At 37.7% G+C, this 17,347-nt stretch overlaps 1 protein-coding gene across 1 annotated transcript in view; it reads right to left on the bottom strand.

The window, feature by feature from the left end:
* The window catches only part of ATP8A2 (ATPase phospholipid transporting 8A2), a 297,173-nt gene that overhangs the window by 256,878 nt on the left and 22,948 nt on the right, over positions 1-17,347 (bottom strand). Inside the window, exons 7-15 of the mRNA XM_062577183.1 lie at positions 14,924-14,993; positions 13,002-13,129; positions 11,863-11,974; positions 10,997-11,162; positions 8,444-8,571; positions 7,213-7,290; positions 5,197-5,285; positions 4,484-4,528; positions 3,118-3,193 (exon numbers count right to left, since the gene is read on the bottom strand). Of these exons, the coding sequence (XP_062433167.1) occupies positions 3,118-3,193; positions 4,484-4,528; positions 5,197-5,285; positions 7,213-7,290; positions 8,444-8,571; positions 10,997-11,162; positions 11,863-11,974; positions 13,002-13,129; positions 14,924-14,993 (892 nt within the window). The remainder of the gene's footprint in view (positions 1-3,117; positions 3,194-4,483; positions 4,529-5,196; positions 5,286-7,212; positions 7,291-8,443; positions 8,572-10,996; positions 11,163-11,862; positions 11,975-13,001; positions 13,130-14,923; positions 14,994-17,347) is intronic.

Genomic DNA, 17,347 nt, shown 5'->3' with positions numbered 1-17,347 from the left:
TCATTCTTTGTAGTTGAACTTGCAAACTTTCATAATTTTGATCTAAGTAAATACCACCTAGTTCTCGAACTTTTCATTGTTATATTTTATACATACTCTGTCTTAACACAGCCACTACAAAGTTTTGTTGCAAAATTAGATAAACACACACATCTTGTGATGTGGCCAAAACCATGTATTGTAGTATCAATAACAAGATCAGATGGAGGAAATACCAATGGTATAAAACAAGGCTGGATACTCATCTGCAAGATTCTAGTACAAAAACATCCAAGGGTTTCTCTAATAAATTCAAGGATGTTTCTACACAGTTTATTTTCTCAGCATATACTAGCATTTGTTTCACAACAGAGAACAGGCTAAAACACTCGAACCAATTTCAAGTAAAAGCTACATGCCACCAAAAATCTTGAACATTTAGCATGTTCAAACATTCTTTTAAGTCTTAGGAAACAGCTGATCTTTTCTCATTCTAATAATAGTTTAAGGCATTTTCCCTTTGGAAAAAAGCTTGCTTTATTTCCATGGCTCATCTGCAGGATTCACCCAGTAGAAGTGGCTACTAAGAAACAAGGATGGTCAGGCAAACCAAGGCTCCATCTTCCATATTAAACTCCCAGAGAAGTCAGAAGAAACCACCACACATTTTCAAGATAAATTATTTTTCCTTGGAATGCTTTATACAGGCAATAATTCTTTGACCATAAGTCAAGACTAGACTTGGCCATCTGTCAATCCTTACAATCAGTGGCCCCGAAAATGAAAAGCTACAAAATTCAGAGGTGATATGGAATGCTAAAGATCTTCTTAGCAGATGGAAGATAGTCCCATGAGGAGAAGCACAGTATATTTTTTCAACCTGAAAAGAAAATTACTTGGCACTGCAACAACTTTAAACTAACACTTGTGACTGAATTAAATAATTCAAGACCAGAGATCATACTTGTAAATAGCTTACATTTATGTAGTGTCTGAAAGTTTCAGCTGGAGCTGTCAATGAGATAAAAGGGGTAAATTTAAAAGGAATTTATTGCCCAGCTAAGAACACACAAGGCAGCTTGTGCTATTAGACTTCAGTTTCATCACTTCATTTTCCTAAATGAATGTGGTTTGTAAGACACCTGCAAATTGCATTTGCAGATACCAGCTGGTGATGAAAACTATAACACTAAAGAGATTTAAGTAGAAGCAAGTAATTTATGCACCTTAACAGCTGACACAGTGCACACCGCTAATGGGCTAGAAACAAGTGATCCCTTCGTCTCCCACTCTTTTGTAATCCAGTCCTCACTTCTCATTATTCAGGAAGTGCGGACCTATTTAACCAAACTACCTACTGTTATATGTAGTCATAGCATTCTGCATGTCTTGTGCTAAATCATCACTTGTTGCTGGATTGCATCCATCTTCCAGGACAGTCGGGCTCCAGAAGATGTCTTTGGCCCATGGAAGGCACATCTGAAGTCTCATCATCCAGGAGTTTCCCTGCTGCTTATCTGATGACTCAGTTCACACAGTGAGGCTAACCTCTGAAAGTCTGCTGTGCAGTGACAGCAGTGTTTATCTGAAAAGTGTTCTGAAAGATGAAGGAAGCTTATGTACATAAGGACTGAGCCTGTAAAAAGAAAACTTCCCTAGGTTAGGGATCACTTACTCTAAATATGGCTCAGGTAGAAATTAGCTAAATCCTCTATTTGCCTGCCACAACAACACATTTTCTATCCATCTCCCAAGGCAGAAGCCTACACAGAGAGGATCAGACAATAAAAGATACCCCAACATTAAAGAGCCATCTGAAGGGTAAAACAGAAACTCCATCTCATACCCCATCCAACATCTGTCTTTTCTGAAGAGTCTTAAAATGTCCTAAACAACTTTTTTTTTGTATAGACCTCTAAAGCAACAGCAAATAAGAGCTCAAGTAGACTTGCAGCCTGCACTTAAAGCAGTAGCCTCTAGTTTAGGATAAGCACCTGAGTAAGTAACCCCTGTACACCATGACTGTAGATATTCCTAATACAGGAATATTTTGGAACAGGAGGCAACCCAGATCTTGATGGCAAATGATCTGCAATGGGAACTCTTTCTGATGCTGATGATTAAAAGAATCACACAGAAAACTAGTATTTCCTGCTGAGAAGGTCCTCTTCCTGAAGACTGAGGTGAAGAAGCCATCTCCACAGTCCACCACCTTATGCAATATAGTGTCATGTATTATAACTACATGTTCCTTCAGGCATTTGCACTCTGTTGCATTTCAAGTTCCAAAGTGTTGTAAAGTGCAAAACAGAAAGGAAAGCTTTGCTGTGTACCAATTGCATGTTGCAATTTTATTTTTATTAGACGCAAGTACTAAACTTGTTTCAGAAATTACACTAAGGAGAGCAACTAGCCGAGTTTTTCATTTCACTTTGTACCCACCAACACCCAGACCCTTTACTGTGGACAGCTTTTGCAATATGGAAAAGGATATTTTCACAAGTGACTTGAATTCACAAATGTCTACTCATAAGCTTCATAGGTGCACAGCTTCTGAATAATCACTGAACTGACATTCCCACAGACTAGGTCCCTTCAGAACACAGCCAGTTAAGGACCTAAAATTACCAGTCACTAAAGTCTCAGTCCAAGCTTAGGCTTGCAATTAAGATATAGTGGAAATTACTGTGTAAAGAACAGTTTACAGTATTTAAAGCAGGACACAGGAAGCACCTTGCAATGTTCTGGATTACTGTTAAAAACAGTATTTTAACAATACAGATGTTAGACTACTCTTTAAAGAGTCTGCACTAAACTGGGCAGCTTTTAATGGATTAGAATTTCTACCTCAATTGCTACAAGATGCCATCTTTCACTTGGGCATATAAAGCTGTTTCATAGTAGCTGGGTACCCTTGCCTATGCCATTGTTTCTTCAAATCAATAGTGAGACAAGAAGGCAGGAACATGGCATGAAGGGGACTATTTCACTTCCTTTTCCCCTCAGTGCTTGCATCTGTTGTATAATTTGCTACTAGAATAGATTTGATAACACCAGTAGATTTGTTTACCATTCTACTCCAGACAGGCCTACAACAGGATGCCTAAGAAGCATGTAATATTCTAAAAGTAGACTTACATGGTCATTTTCTATGTTTTGCAGCAGTCTTGGGTCATCAAATTCACATGACTCACTGGTGGAAGGAGGTAGCTGGCTGCAGAGCAAGAAAAGCTTTTTCAAACATCAATGGCAACATTTCCGTTCTCATTAGTTCATTTATCTTGTTGAGAAATAGAAAAAGTTATTAAAACTACATTGTCCTTGTAAACATTGTGATTAAATCATACAACTGCTGCTCATTCTCAGCATTTTGTGCATCAAGTTTTTCAGAACACTAACAAGAAACCCAAAGTGATTATGTTTGAAGGTGTAGCTGAGAAGCTTCAAGTATCCACCCACCTCCTAGGAGAGATGTAATAGAAGCTACATGAAAGTGTACTTGAAATGCATTCATTTCAAAGCGACTTGGTCAAAGATCAAAATCCCTATGCTCCCCAGTCTCTGGGCAGCTTCTGTTCTAAACTGAACCCTGGAGGAATAATACTACTTTCGAGGCAGTAACCTAGACGAACTCTTCCACAAAACTGACTCAAAAGGACGCAAGAAAAGGAAAAAATGACAGCGGCAGAAGCAGCAACATGAAAGACTAGGCAACTACTGAAATTCCATCTCAGTGGAAGTAACAATGTTATATGGAAATACTTCTTCCTAAAAGGTGACCACGAATATTAACAGGCATAAAGCAGCTTAACTTATTTCAGCAGGTAGTAGCTTCCCAACAGTATTCAGTGCCTGTTTCTTGGATGAGAACTCGTTTCTTACCTATATTGGCTATTCAAAACCACTTTAGCCCTCTTCTGGCTCTTCCCCTCCCCCTTCCTGTCAATAGGAATATGCTGCAGTGATATCTCCCCCATAACACTTCCTTTGAGGTTTTCACTCCATTCTGTAGAACAGGTCAGACTTCATCCCTCTATTCACTAAGTCTCTGAATAAAAAGTGGTTCTCCATATCCAGCTCTTCTCCAGTTTTCATGTATGAAAGCACAGCATTTTAACAAGAATGCTTTCCTTTTCTTGTCAGGCTTGAACGCAGTGATTGCAAAGGGTAACATTCAATTTCTAGCTAGGGAAGCAAATTTACTGCATAGAACATTTCAGCTTGTAGCTTGGTTGTCTGCAATTACAAAAGAAGCATTGGCATGCATCCAGGCTAGCCTAGCCACAGCCTATCTTCCACCCGTTGTCTCTCCTGTCTTCCCTCTGGGTAAAAGAAGTTGCATCACCACCCACCAGCTCTGAATAAATGCTCTTCCAGCAGGAGCGCATACTCAGATAACATTACTCCCTTGGGCTTGTTTCAGATCCAAATTTGAAAACAGTCTGCTTATACAGATAGTCTCCACTCTACTATACATAACACAAACATCTTAGAGCATATTTACCTGAAGTCTTCTGATGAACGCTCTGTTTCCAACTCCGGAAAGTGACTAAGGGACAGGAGGAGTGGAAAAAAAGAACATTTTTTTCCATTTTGCAAGCTAGAAACCAAGTTCAATGACTCATCACATATACAAACGTATGTTGGAATTGTCAATTCAGCTGCTTGTAGGTCTGAACCAAGTTCAGAGACCCAATTAAAAATATCATGCAACTCAAAGGCTGATTTGTATGGAGATCTTAAGTCTAGCCTTTTAAAACTAAGGAAAGTCAAAGACAGTGTTCAAGACAGACTGCCAACTGCTACGAATTCAAAGGGAACCTTTCTAACAAAAACAAACAAAAGAAAAAAGAGTAAGTTGTGTCCCTTCCGTATAGCCTGAAACTCTTCACTGCTGACAGCTAAGATTACAGTTGTTCATGGTGAAATCTTGGTTTATTTGAAGAAGTTACAAAATAATTAAATTTGCTATCCTTAGTTGGATCTGCTTCCCTTTGGAGCAGGCCAAAAGTTATTAACACTTTTAGCACTTCTGGTTCAACACTGTTTTTGAACACTGATTCGCACATTAAGCGGCAGATCAGGTCATGCCCCCTTTTCAGTTCAAGTACTTTCCAGATTTATATTTCATAATTTGGGTTGCAAGACATGAAAATGGAAACTACATACCATTAACAAACATATATTAAGCTATAGAATTTCTAAAGCCATACTTACCCATATGTCACTCCAGCAATACTACATTTCTTAAAGTTCATAATATTGCACGTTAGAGTACCTGTTTTATCAGAAAACAGGTATTTTACCTGTAAAGAAGGAAAATAGTTTAATCAATCTTAAACCTGCAAAGTAACAAAATTATAACAAGTAGAGAACAGACTAAGTATGGGAAAAATTCTAGAAGAGGCATAAGGTTCAGCAAAATTACAGTATTGGTCAAGGTAGGCTTATGAAGCTACAGGTTAAAAAAAAATCAAGTTCTTTAATACTATTACTTTTTATTTATCTCTATATGCAGTAGGGCCCAGATAGTTCATATCAATTGCCAGCTCCACTGCAGTCAATGGAGATGTACTATTTTTATGCTAGTTGAAAAACTGCAAGACTGAAAATTAAATGAAGACTCTTCAGGTTCTTGAAGAATTCTTAAATTTTAAAACATAGTGGTCTTTGGATCACAGGATCTGTTCTGAATTTCTTCCCCCTCCAAACATTACAGTGGAAAGAACATCCAAGAATAAGCCCAAGAGATATTTTGCTGGGAGATAAGTTTGTTCCTCTGGTATCCAGAGGAGACTGGCATTAGTCAGTCCTGAAAGCAAAAAAGACATATAGCCACAGTCAGCACAGCCCAAGTTAATAATCCCTGATGAAACCAATGACTGAGCTAGCAAGCAAGACCATGCTAACACAGCAACTCAATTTCTTGTGGTATTAGCAGATTCAAGATTTCACACCTTCAATAGGCCTCAACAGATCTACATTAATTGCAAGACAATTTTCATGGGTTTTTTTCCTTCTTTTAGCTTCCTCCTAAATTCAAAACTGCCTTACCTCTGGAACAGGTAACATTTTAAAATCAGCAATTGTTAGGAAAGGATGGTGCTAACACAGGAGTCTGTCAATTTAAAGACCAGAACATTTTGCTGAGAGAATCAGAAAGTCTTTCCAAGATCTGCAATTTGATTAAAAGAACCTGCACTAAAAACCAAAATTACTAGTTCAGTGAATGCTTTAAATAAGCATTACATAGGTCCTATTTTCAATACTATACTTGGAGGTTCTGTAAGTTAGAATTCAAAGTGAATATCTAAAATATGAATAACTTAACTAATGTAAGAGTAGAACAACATTTAAAAACACAACTGTGACCAAGAAACTAATTAATTAATTAAAAACTCAATCTAGTTACTTGGTGTCAGCAGTAAGCAGTTTCTGAAAAAATAATGTACAGGCCAGCAAGATATATTACACCACATAATATAGTTTGAGATACACAAATATTATAGGATTTAATGGCTGATACTTTCATACCCAAACAACTAAAATATGAATCAGGGGTTTTTAATAATCCTAAGCAAAAGACAAACTTGATTAAGCAGGAAGAATACTGACAATCAACCTGCCGAGCAGCACACAGTAAATACATATTTTGCATATATACAAATTGTCTCCATGACTAGATTCATAGCAAGTATGGGGTTCATGTGGTTAAGTTACATATTTATGATTTGAGTAGTCCAGAGGAAAAAAATGTTATCCCCATCTGAGTGGAAAAAATGGAAATGCGTGAAGGGACACAACCCAAATTAGGAATAAAACTGCAGATTTTTCAGACTTGCATTTCTTGGACAGAAGTATTGGAGAGCTAATTACACAGCCTGCCAGCCTGCCTTTCAGCCAAGGTAGGTCATGGTCTGTATACAGAGTCACCACCACACAGCAACTCTTCTAAATTGACTTTTTTCTTAAGAGCTTTGAGTTCAGGCACTGGACTTTAATATAGGAAGTAAGGGTTCAATTCCTAGGCTTAAAATTGCCTATATAACCTTGAATTTATTCCTGTGATGCCTTATCACTCTGTGCTAGTGAGACTTAGACTAATGAAAATACAGAAATTCCTTTAACGTAGGCCACAGCAGAGAATAAAGAGCACTTCCTGACAGCATGTTTTCACGCCTCTCATCATCTGAGATCATGTCACAGACATGACATTTATGAACAAGTTCTTACCTGCCCAAGTTCCTCATTAAGGTTTGAGGTTCTGGCCATTGCAGGTGTGTCTGTTTCAGGATAATACATATCTATGTCCTGAAAGAAAAGCAAAATTAGACCTAAACTATGCAGATTAAACACTACAGTCTCTCATCTTTTGGTCAGCTCTAACTTGGCTGTAATGACTTTGATGGAGGTTCAGAAAGCTAGAGACAAATACTGTGTCTGACAAGAGTGGGATCTCCTTTCCAAACTCCATACTACATAAACTACATAAATATGAGAAAAGTCTAATTAAGTTATGAGTAACTGGCAATTTCCTCATTACATCATCTTTTAAGAATTCAGCACAGTAATAAGTTCTAGCAGGCATTAGCTATTCAAAGGTTTTTAATAAAGCCACAGAAACAAGGCAATTTAATTGTGGTTGTGGCTAGAGTAAAGACAAATGCCTCACTCAGTGAAATCACCTGTATTTCTACTACTGCATTTAATTGGGAGGGTCAATAAAATATCTGCTAGGTGAACCAGTGAAGTAATTTCTCAGAAAAGCCATCTCAAATATCTCCAATACACTATGAACAGCTTAGAGAATATGCATGAGTTAGACCTTGTTTACTTACATTTTAGACAAAGTCCTACAACTTTACAGAAAGCCAAAGGATGAATGTACATCAACACAAGCAACACTTCCCCTCCTCTTCTGACTGTTCACCTTTAAGGCACATTACCACAATCATTTCTCTTCATAATTGGAAAGAAATACTCTTTGAAGCCAAAGCTTGCCTAAGCAGAGAGGACCTTTTTGTAGTATGAGGCACCAGCCAACTTGATCTCCTTAGAGAAATACTACGACTCATATCAATAGAAGTGACCTGAAGGCCAGCCTCAGGAAAAACAAAAAAAGTCTAGTTTTTCCATCCAAGGCTGAGAGAATCTATAAGACACAAAAGAGTTTAAAAGCTATTTATCCAACATGAATCATCTGAAAGACTTTCTTTAATAACCAATGAAGTTGAACATTTCTCCCATCCTGAAAGCCTGATGCATGAAAATCATCACTTGCACAGGGGTTTCCTACAAGTTTCTCTGTTGTGAAACCATGCAAATTAAATTCTCTAAATTTCTGTCTTTCATGGAAGTTGCATCATAGAAGTCACCAGAAATTCGGGTAAAGTCTTCAGTGTGAATGTTTTTTACAATTTCACTTTTCAAAGGTGACGTTAACATGTCTATTCTTGTTACTTACCCAATTTATAAAAAGAGCCTGAGTAAATTTGACAACTTCCAGTGTCACTAGAAGACTAATTGGAATAAGGTTGTTGTAGAGGATTATAAACGTCAGCAGATTGTATCCAAAGTTGACAGACAGCATTTCTGTGGACCAAAGGACAGACATTAACATCTAGAAGGCAGAAATGAGTGGCACAATAGAGGGGCAATCATCTTCCTACATTTGCCCTGATGATATTTAGTAGCACTAAAATAATCAATGAATGTGTTAAGGTTCTTAGTACAAGGGCCTTTTCAACGTTGATTTCAGTATTACAAAAATTGCCCACAGAACACATGCTTGGAGATGCAGCATATTACGCCAGTTGAGAAGCACAAGATTGGTGAGGCTAGATATTAGAGAACACAACATGTATTCTGCACAGTTTACACTGAACAGATGGTGTGAAGTACGATATTCCATACTATAACCCAAATTCAGATATTTGTCTGACATCTCAACTGCCCCAGTTAGAGCAGCTAATTAAAAGGAACATAACTATCTTTCAAAACGTGTTCTACATGTCTCAGTGGACAAGAGGCAAAGGACAAGTTTGTTCTAAAAGCAGTCGGTGTTGGCAAAATTGAGAAGTTACACGCATTAGACAAATCTAAGAACAAGATGACTGCAGAAAAGTCATACTAAACTAAATAACACATCCTGCTCAGGTAGGAGAGCTTTTATTAGTAGTGCCAACACTGGATAAGTTGCCTAAATAAATCTGCCAGCAAAACTGGTCCTAAGGGGAAGAAAATATTTTTGAACTGTTTCCATTCCTGTTCGCTTTTCAGAGGATTCAGGACAAGATGATGGTCTATGGTGCCAACCACAGCTGGTCTCTGCTTCCAAAGTAGCTGCATTTGTCTACAGTCTTACACTTCTATTGACATTCAGGGAGGCACTTCATGCCGCATCAGACCTAATACAGTGGGCTTACAGTCCACAACTAAGGCATCTTCAGCATTACAAAGAGATTGGGAAGGAGGTAGGGGAGAAAATTTGGAGGAGACAGAAGCCAGTAAAAGAAGTTGCTGAAACAATGATCAGAAATAGACTTGAATTTTGGAGACAGGCATCTTCAAGTTTGAATACACATTAATTCTGTATTTTGTCTTTAAGTGGCTTTGATCAGTTGACAAAAAAAAAAAAATAGAGGCACACTTAACTGGTAGAAAGTCTTTCTAATGCAGTCTTTACAGAAATTAAAGATTTAAGTTAAAAACCAAACACACATGCCTAGCCTGAAGGATAAGTGTCTTTCCCACGTGTGATAATTACAGAAGTGATAGAAATTGTGTTCAGCTTGCAAAAATGCATCCATACCTAAGCTACTATTTCTAGATCCTACCTTTGTTTCGCACATACTTGGTTACAAGCAGCAGCTTGACTGAAGCCAGTGGCACGCACCTTCTAATTTTACATTAGCACAAGTTCAAGAGTTTCATGCTCCCATTCTCTTTGCCAATATTCCTTCTTTCAGTCAATGGAAGCCACAAATTTAAGCTTTTTCATTAAAAAATAAGGGGGGGTGAGGAAAAGACTTTTAAAGTCATTGCTACTGCTTCTGGAAGACATTATTAGAACTATCAGAAGCCAGCCAAGAATGAGATGCTCCCATGCTCCCTCTAGAAGAGATTTTAATATTATCACAACTGAAGTTCATCTGAACCAGAAGAACCAGAACTGGTGATGTTTTAGCATCACCAGTAAAAAGAACATTTGAAGTTTCAGTGAGACTGTTTAGATCCACATACACAAGATGCCTCTAACTCATTTTCTAGCTAGATAATATAAACCGTCTCTGCTGTACAGCAATTTCTATTTCATCCTAAAGTGTTTGCATAAGGCCGATATCTTTATCTAAACTGATAAATCCAAGAGGTATAAAGGAAACCAAAGTAAAACACTTTATAAGGGCACTAAAATATCAGTTTTCTCCTCAAAGTGACACTAAAGTCAGAAGCTAAAGTCTCTCTTAAAACAACATAACACAGAACAAAGCCATAATACCTAGCATGCCCTTAACAGTTCTCCACATCAGCAACAAGAGGTCAGTGTGTCTAATAGCAAACCATGGAAAAGGACACAGCTAGATAAATCCTTTCCTCGGGTAAATGAGGATAAAGTCAGTACCCTCAGACTGATACCCACTATCCTCTAACAAGGTACAATTAAATAGGATAGATAAGGCAGCTCCGAAAACAAACTTTTTGAAACTTTGGCTGCATGGCACCCCTGGGAGCATTTATAGGCCAAACAAGACTCATTCTTGCCTTTTTTCTGGTTTCCCTCCTACTCAGACAGCAGTCCAACAGTATTTAGACAACCTCAGAAGGTTTTATTAATAGAAACTTTACTAATAAGTTAAAAGCTGTTCCAGTCTGTTCTCAAAATATATTAGGGCACCAAAAATTAGTGGCAGGCTTTGTTTCTTTGTTTCTTACTGTATGTATTTATTTCACAAAACCGAGAGCCTGGCTAGCCCTGCAGCCTGCTCATACAGTAATAGCATGCTGCCTGCATACTCACCGTTTGAGCCAAGATACCAAACGACCTCACCATGGGTTCTGTTCCATAATAAGGCACCTACAGAACTCACAAGGGCCATGACCAGGAGAATACAGAACAACACCAGGATCTGCACGTTGGTTACTTTCTCCACATTTGATCTCTTCAGAGGTGCTTTGGTTGAATTCTGAACAGCAACAGAAAAAGGATTGGTAATGGCTTATATAGGAGGAGACTGCAGAAGCAAACTTGGTCTTAATTTTTAAGAGTCAGTTACAGAGTTTGCTGCTTCAACTTCATCATCTAGTTCACATTGGATGCAAAGTTAAACAAGATGGTAACAAGAGTCAATATGCCTAATGATTTCAAAATTATAGGAGATGAGAGAAAAAGAACCATTTGCTTCTAAAAAATCCAGTACACTCATCTCCTCTCTGCCCATCTCACTGATGGCTAGCAGAGGCAAGCAGTACATGCATGCTTCTGGTCTCTCCAGGCACTCCTTGCCTTTAAGGCAATGCAAAGATTGCGGTCTTAACCTAATTATCTCAAAGTTCTAATGTGGCAAGTGGTGGTCATTACATCTCTTCAGCTGCAGAACCTCACAGAACTTTAGATGCTGTACAAGTGCCATGCAAGTCATTATACCTCAAAATAGTACAATATCCAAGTAAAAACTAATAATATTTTAATATAGATAGATGTATATGTGTATACACACACACACATATTAGCAAGGTATCTCTAATTCTTTATATCCCTCAAAGCCTCTGTCTTACTTAAACAGCTATGATCAGGCCTTTATATCATGAACGAGTGACAAGCAAAATACACAAAAACACACTAACTTCTACGAGAACATGCTTCAAATCTCCTAAAAGCTTTACCTGCATGAGTTTTGTATCATGTCCTGTATACACAACAATACCCAAGACCCACTGAGTGTTCCTCAGCTGTGCACCTCTTAGCAAGATCTGGTCAGGACCAACAGAAACTGGACTGAAAAGCAAGAAGTGTATCTTAATTCTTCATAACACTTTAGGAAAATATTTCTCCTTTCAGCCTTACTGCCTCTCAAAAAAAGAAAAAAGAGGAAGAAATATTTTAATGAGCTATAAATCTTATGCTGTCCACATAATACACAGATTTTAGTGCTCTGAAAGTCTAATCCCTGTTAAGGGCAGCAAGGGAGTTGCTGCAGTTTCCCAGAACTCAAGAACTTTAGAGGAGGCTTAAGGCTGCCAAATAACTTCACTTTGGCTGTATGAGCTCTAGCACAAAAACATGGAGTTAAGCACTTGCAAATAGATCATCCATTCCAGGCATATTATAACCTTAAAAGAAGTCATTTAATCAATATTTTCCATTCTGACTGTCAAGTGGGATGCAGGTGATTTCCTGCTATTCTTACATGTGTCACTATTTAGCTGAGTTGCCCAAGGAGTAGTTTTGAGGCAGGACAACAAAGCTCATATTCTAACTCTTAAAGTTCTAATATTGAAGTACAAGGACGTATTTTCTTTTTTTTTTTCTTCCAATAGTTGAAACAGATCAAAGTCACAGTGATAAATACTTAGATTCTGTAATGACTTTTCCGTACAGATCTGAACATGCTAGAGTATTTTGTTCCTGTTGGAAGGAAAATTTTTCCAGCTTTTTCTACACATCATCTGCAACAAGACAATTCAAAAAAACCAAAAATATAGAAAAAAAATCTAGTTCTTTCTTCCCATGATACATTTATTAAAAAAATAAAATTCCAGAAAAGCCATCTCTCCCATAACAAGCAAATAGTGTTTTCAGAACTTCCATGAAAACCCAGTCCCTTAATCACCAGGCTACAGATCATTTCTGCAGAAGACTCAGCAGGAAGACAAAACAATGTCATCTCATATCAGCAGATGATCCAATTCACAGCTGTTAATTACTACCTCCAAAACCATGCATATGCTCAGAGTTGCAGACAGAAAGCAGGCAGTATTTTTCCTAACCAAAGAAACGTATGGTTTTGCTGTCAAGTTGATACCTTTGACCATCTAAACGCAAAGTTCCAACAAAGTCATAGAGATGCCGGTTGGGTCCTTCACATTCTATCCTTCCAGACACTTTCATCAATTCTTCTCTTGACTGGAGACTAGCAGTTTGAGACAATCCCTGCAGAAACCAATCCAAAGGACATACTTGCAAATGATTTGTTAGCAGACGGCAAGTTAAGAAAAATGCAATTTCTTTCAACATATACTATTTCAGACTTCTTTGATTTAAGTGTTTAAGTAGGGTTTCAGTGATTCTTTCCCCAAAAGAAAAGACTCTCCTTTATGGACACAGACATTATCTGTGTTTACATAGGTCTAGCATAAATCTCTATTCAATAAAGAGTCAGTTACCTGTACAATCTCTCAGTAGCCAGGAGGAAAGTCACCTCCACAAAGCACATGCTGTGCACATGCAGGAGGAAGTAGGAAGAGGTAGGCAGTCCTGGTTTTTCTTTCAAAATACAGCTCTGCCGATATGTTAATGTCACTAAATATAGTCACTTCTGAGCATAGTTTCTCCTAGGTCACTGCAGAAGTCCTAATCTTGATCCTACTCAAGATTAATTATCAACCCACCATGCAACTGTAACATAGCATAGAGCTTACTCCACCTAAGACACCACATGTACAATACTCCATTGCTTTTCATCTGTGAACAGCTTCACCTGGGTAAGTGAATGAGCCATTTTGAGTTGGTAGGACTTTGTTCTCACTTTTCACTTCTTTTGGCAGAGTTGGATTGCATCACTGCACAACAGAACTAGGGAAGGGGTTAAATATTTTTGTATTTTAAACAGATTTTATTCATTTCTGGATACATGACAAACTCGACATTTGATCTATTGGGCTGGCCTAACACAGTAAATTTCACTTCTTCAAAGGTAGTAAACTAACAGCAAGCATAAAGCTTTTTCACAAAAAAGAGAAAACAAAAACCACACATATGTACACTGGCTGACAACGTCTCAATTTGAGACATACAAAAAGCACTCATTAGAGGCTCAAATAATACAGACCAACACTTGTGACAGTAGCAACTACAGCTCTGACCACAAGCAAAGGTTTGTTTGTTTTAAATATGACACTTCAAATCACATCTGACCACTTAACACTCTTGGGAAATACTATGTTTGAACATAGCTTCTTTCTGAAATTCTTAGCTAAACTGAGCGAGAAGTATCTGGGCTTCACAATAAAAATACAATGTTGTGAGATAATTATCTGAAAAATATATCTGTTAATGGGCAGCCCCCCGCGTCAACTGAAGGCCTATTCCAAACTGAGACAATAGATCCCATTTACCAAGGGAGCTGGGAATAGAAAGGAAATAGTGTAAGTCCCATGTATGGTTTTTAGTTATAATTTTGTGACTCCTGCATCTCCAGCTAATGTGTGCAAAAGAGCTGCAATTAATTCTCAGAGTAAACCATCCACAAGAAAACCCATTCCAGGCTTGCCTCAGTCACCAAACACCGAGCATGCCACACACATCTAAGAGTGGATACTTCAACATCTCTGCAAGACACCGAAGCTGTGCTCAGCTTACTGAGGCAGTGGAAACACCTTTAGTGCTAGAAATGCCTTGCAGTAGTTTGATGAAAGATACCACTCTAATTAGCAAGCAGGCAGATTGGCCCAAGCACTCCCTGGGCCTTCAGCAAAAAGAATCACAGCCAAGGTCTCCTTAATTTGCTTTTGTAGGCTTAAACCTCTCCTTTCAGATTAGCTCCTCAGACTTAAACATAATACATATTATTGCATTTTTTTTCAAAACAGTGGCAAGGGGATTCTCAGCAGTCAAAGATGTACAGCTTTATTAAACGGTACTGTTATCACACAAGCTAAACTGTTTGCTCTGTAACTAACACCACGTATCTAAAAAAACCCTGAGAAATTCAAATTTTCATTTTACCTGTCTTATTTTAAGATTTGTCTCCCCATCAAGATTAGCTGTTTCAATATAGCACATTGCTTGAGGTTCACTGTAAAGAGCACACAAAGATTTTCAATGTTGAAAACTTAAGACTATTACTTTTTGTACACTACTTTTACATTAAATGATCCACAATACACGTCTTCAATACACTGTGTAGAATTAAAAAAAAAAAAAAGTGGTTTATGACCATGAAAGACTCAGTTGAAAGTACTCAATTTGCAGAAATATCTTAATATCTTTGAATATAAACAATCTCTTAAAATGGAGATTATGAAGACAGGCATGTCTAAACTAAAAGGTAAATAAGGATTTAATAATTCATGTTAAAGTTACAGATGCCAGAAGTGGAATATTTTACACTACAGTCTAGAAAATTACTTCAAGTAGTGTTTTATGCCCACAAAGCAAGAAAGTTTAAGTAGTAGTGTAAGAACGCAGTTAATCAGTAAAAGAATCAGTAACAGTAACACACAGTAACACAACAGGACTCCTTAGCAAAACTTGATTAAGACAGACAGGTAAATGTACAATACGGACTAATTTTTTCCCGCCAGAGAAATAAATTGGTTTTTCCACTCACTACTCCAAGAAGAAAGATGCAGAGCCTGAACTTGTCCCCTCCTGTATGGACAACCTGAAATCGCATCCAAGGAAGCCATGGATTAAGTTCAACCTGATACCAATTTTGCTTTTACCACAAACATCTTTTCCAATGCAATTGAGATAGTTAACTCAGTAGGGAGAACTCTTACAAAGCAATTCCCTACTTTTCCCCACATATCTGGGGAAATGTTTCATACCAAATGAAAGGTTGTGCTTGGCTCCAAATCACGGGTTTTTTTTTTTTCCTTTAGGCAAATTATTCCATACGTAAAATTCATTTAATGTCACCTTTCTTCTACAGGAGTGGGAAAAAAATAAAAGTTAAAAAAAAATTTTCAACTCTGACCGTTAACTCAGACACAGAAAATTTATATTATATTTATACACACACAAGCAAAACACAAACCCTCCAGAGCATGCAAAGCCTTCTGGTGAACTGAGGACACTTAGTATTGCCATTCAAAAGAATGATGCGAACAACATCAATTGTAAAAGCACAAATGCCACAGAAATTGCATTTATTATATGTGGGCATGACAGATATCAATAGGTTAGTAGAGTAAAATGGAACAAGTAACCCATGCAAGTTAAGGTATAAACCAAAAGTTTTTAGTATAAAATATTAAAGGAGCAGTTCTCAAGTAAAATAAACATTCCTCAGTGCTAGAACAGGAAATAATTGATGTCAAAGTAGTTTCACTATCTGCACTTACAGTTGACAACTGCTCATTTAAGAATTTGATTTTTGTTTTGTATTTAAAAAATGCAGTATTGTGTACCATGGGAATGAGGCTACCTCTATCCTTGATCTCATGACAAATCAGACTGAAGGCTCTACAGGAAAGCTCAACAGGACCAGACTACCATCACAGTGCAGTTGTGCCCAAGAAATAACACATCCAAAAAATGCAAAAGGACAAAAGCAGTGCAGCGGAAGATGCTTCCTTAGAAGTAGAATCACCCAGGAAAACTGTGATCTAGCAATCAGAGCAACCTATAAACACTGCTGTGCTAAGTGTGTGGAGAGGGGAAGGGGGAAAAAAAACACACACACACAATGAAAGATGGAAGATCAACATGTCATAAAATGTGTCTGCTTCAGAAAAGCAAGGTCACAAGTAGGAACATCACTGTTTTCTCTTGTTCACATCTCCACTCCCTAAATGGATAGTGGTGTTGCCTTCACCCCAAATTGTTTGACACAAAATATATACACTGGATTATCTTAGCATAGGGCAGCAACTGCTAATCAGCCTCACAGTACAGGAGCTGACCAGTGCCACTGAAGTGCTTCCAGGACCCAACAGCTAGCTTTCACTTTCTAGTATACTTGTATAAAAAAATTTGTCCTGTATTTCACAAAAGAAAATGAGAACTACATAACAGTTAGCTATTGCTATGGTGCTAGGAACTATGAAATACATTTGTAGCCCAAGGAGTAGATGAATGAACTCAAAGTGCTATTTTGCAGTGTAGTTATTTAGATGCTGGCTGGGCCAGTCTTCTAAAGTTACTTACAAATAGTAATTTAAGAAGCGATCTTGAACCCCAGCAGCAGGAAAACATGCTGGTAATTCAGCAGAATTAATTGAAATAAAACTTAAGAGCAAGTTTTCTTGATTAAATGTTCCTTGGAAGGCCATAGATCAACTGGTTGCATCAAGATTGTAATAGGATTTGGAAGAGAGGAAGGTCTAACAAGCACATAATACTTTCTGAAGAAAGCTATTCATCTTAAGATCTTATCTACAAAAAGAAGTTAATGATACATGAACTGTTGACTAGCAAAGCACTACT

Source organism: Rhea pennata, chromosome 1 (genome assembly GCF_028389875.1).
Source record: "Rhea pennata isolate bPtePen1 chromosome 1, bPtePen1.pri, whole genome shotgun sequence".
Lineage (NCBI taxonomy): Eukaryota > Metazoa > Chordata > Aves > Rheiformes > Rheidae > Rhea > Rhea pennata.
Note: the sequence above shows the minus strand (reverse complement) of the source record. Positions and strands in the feature narration are given on the sequence as shown.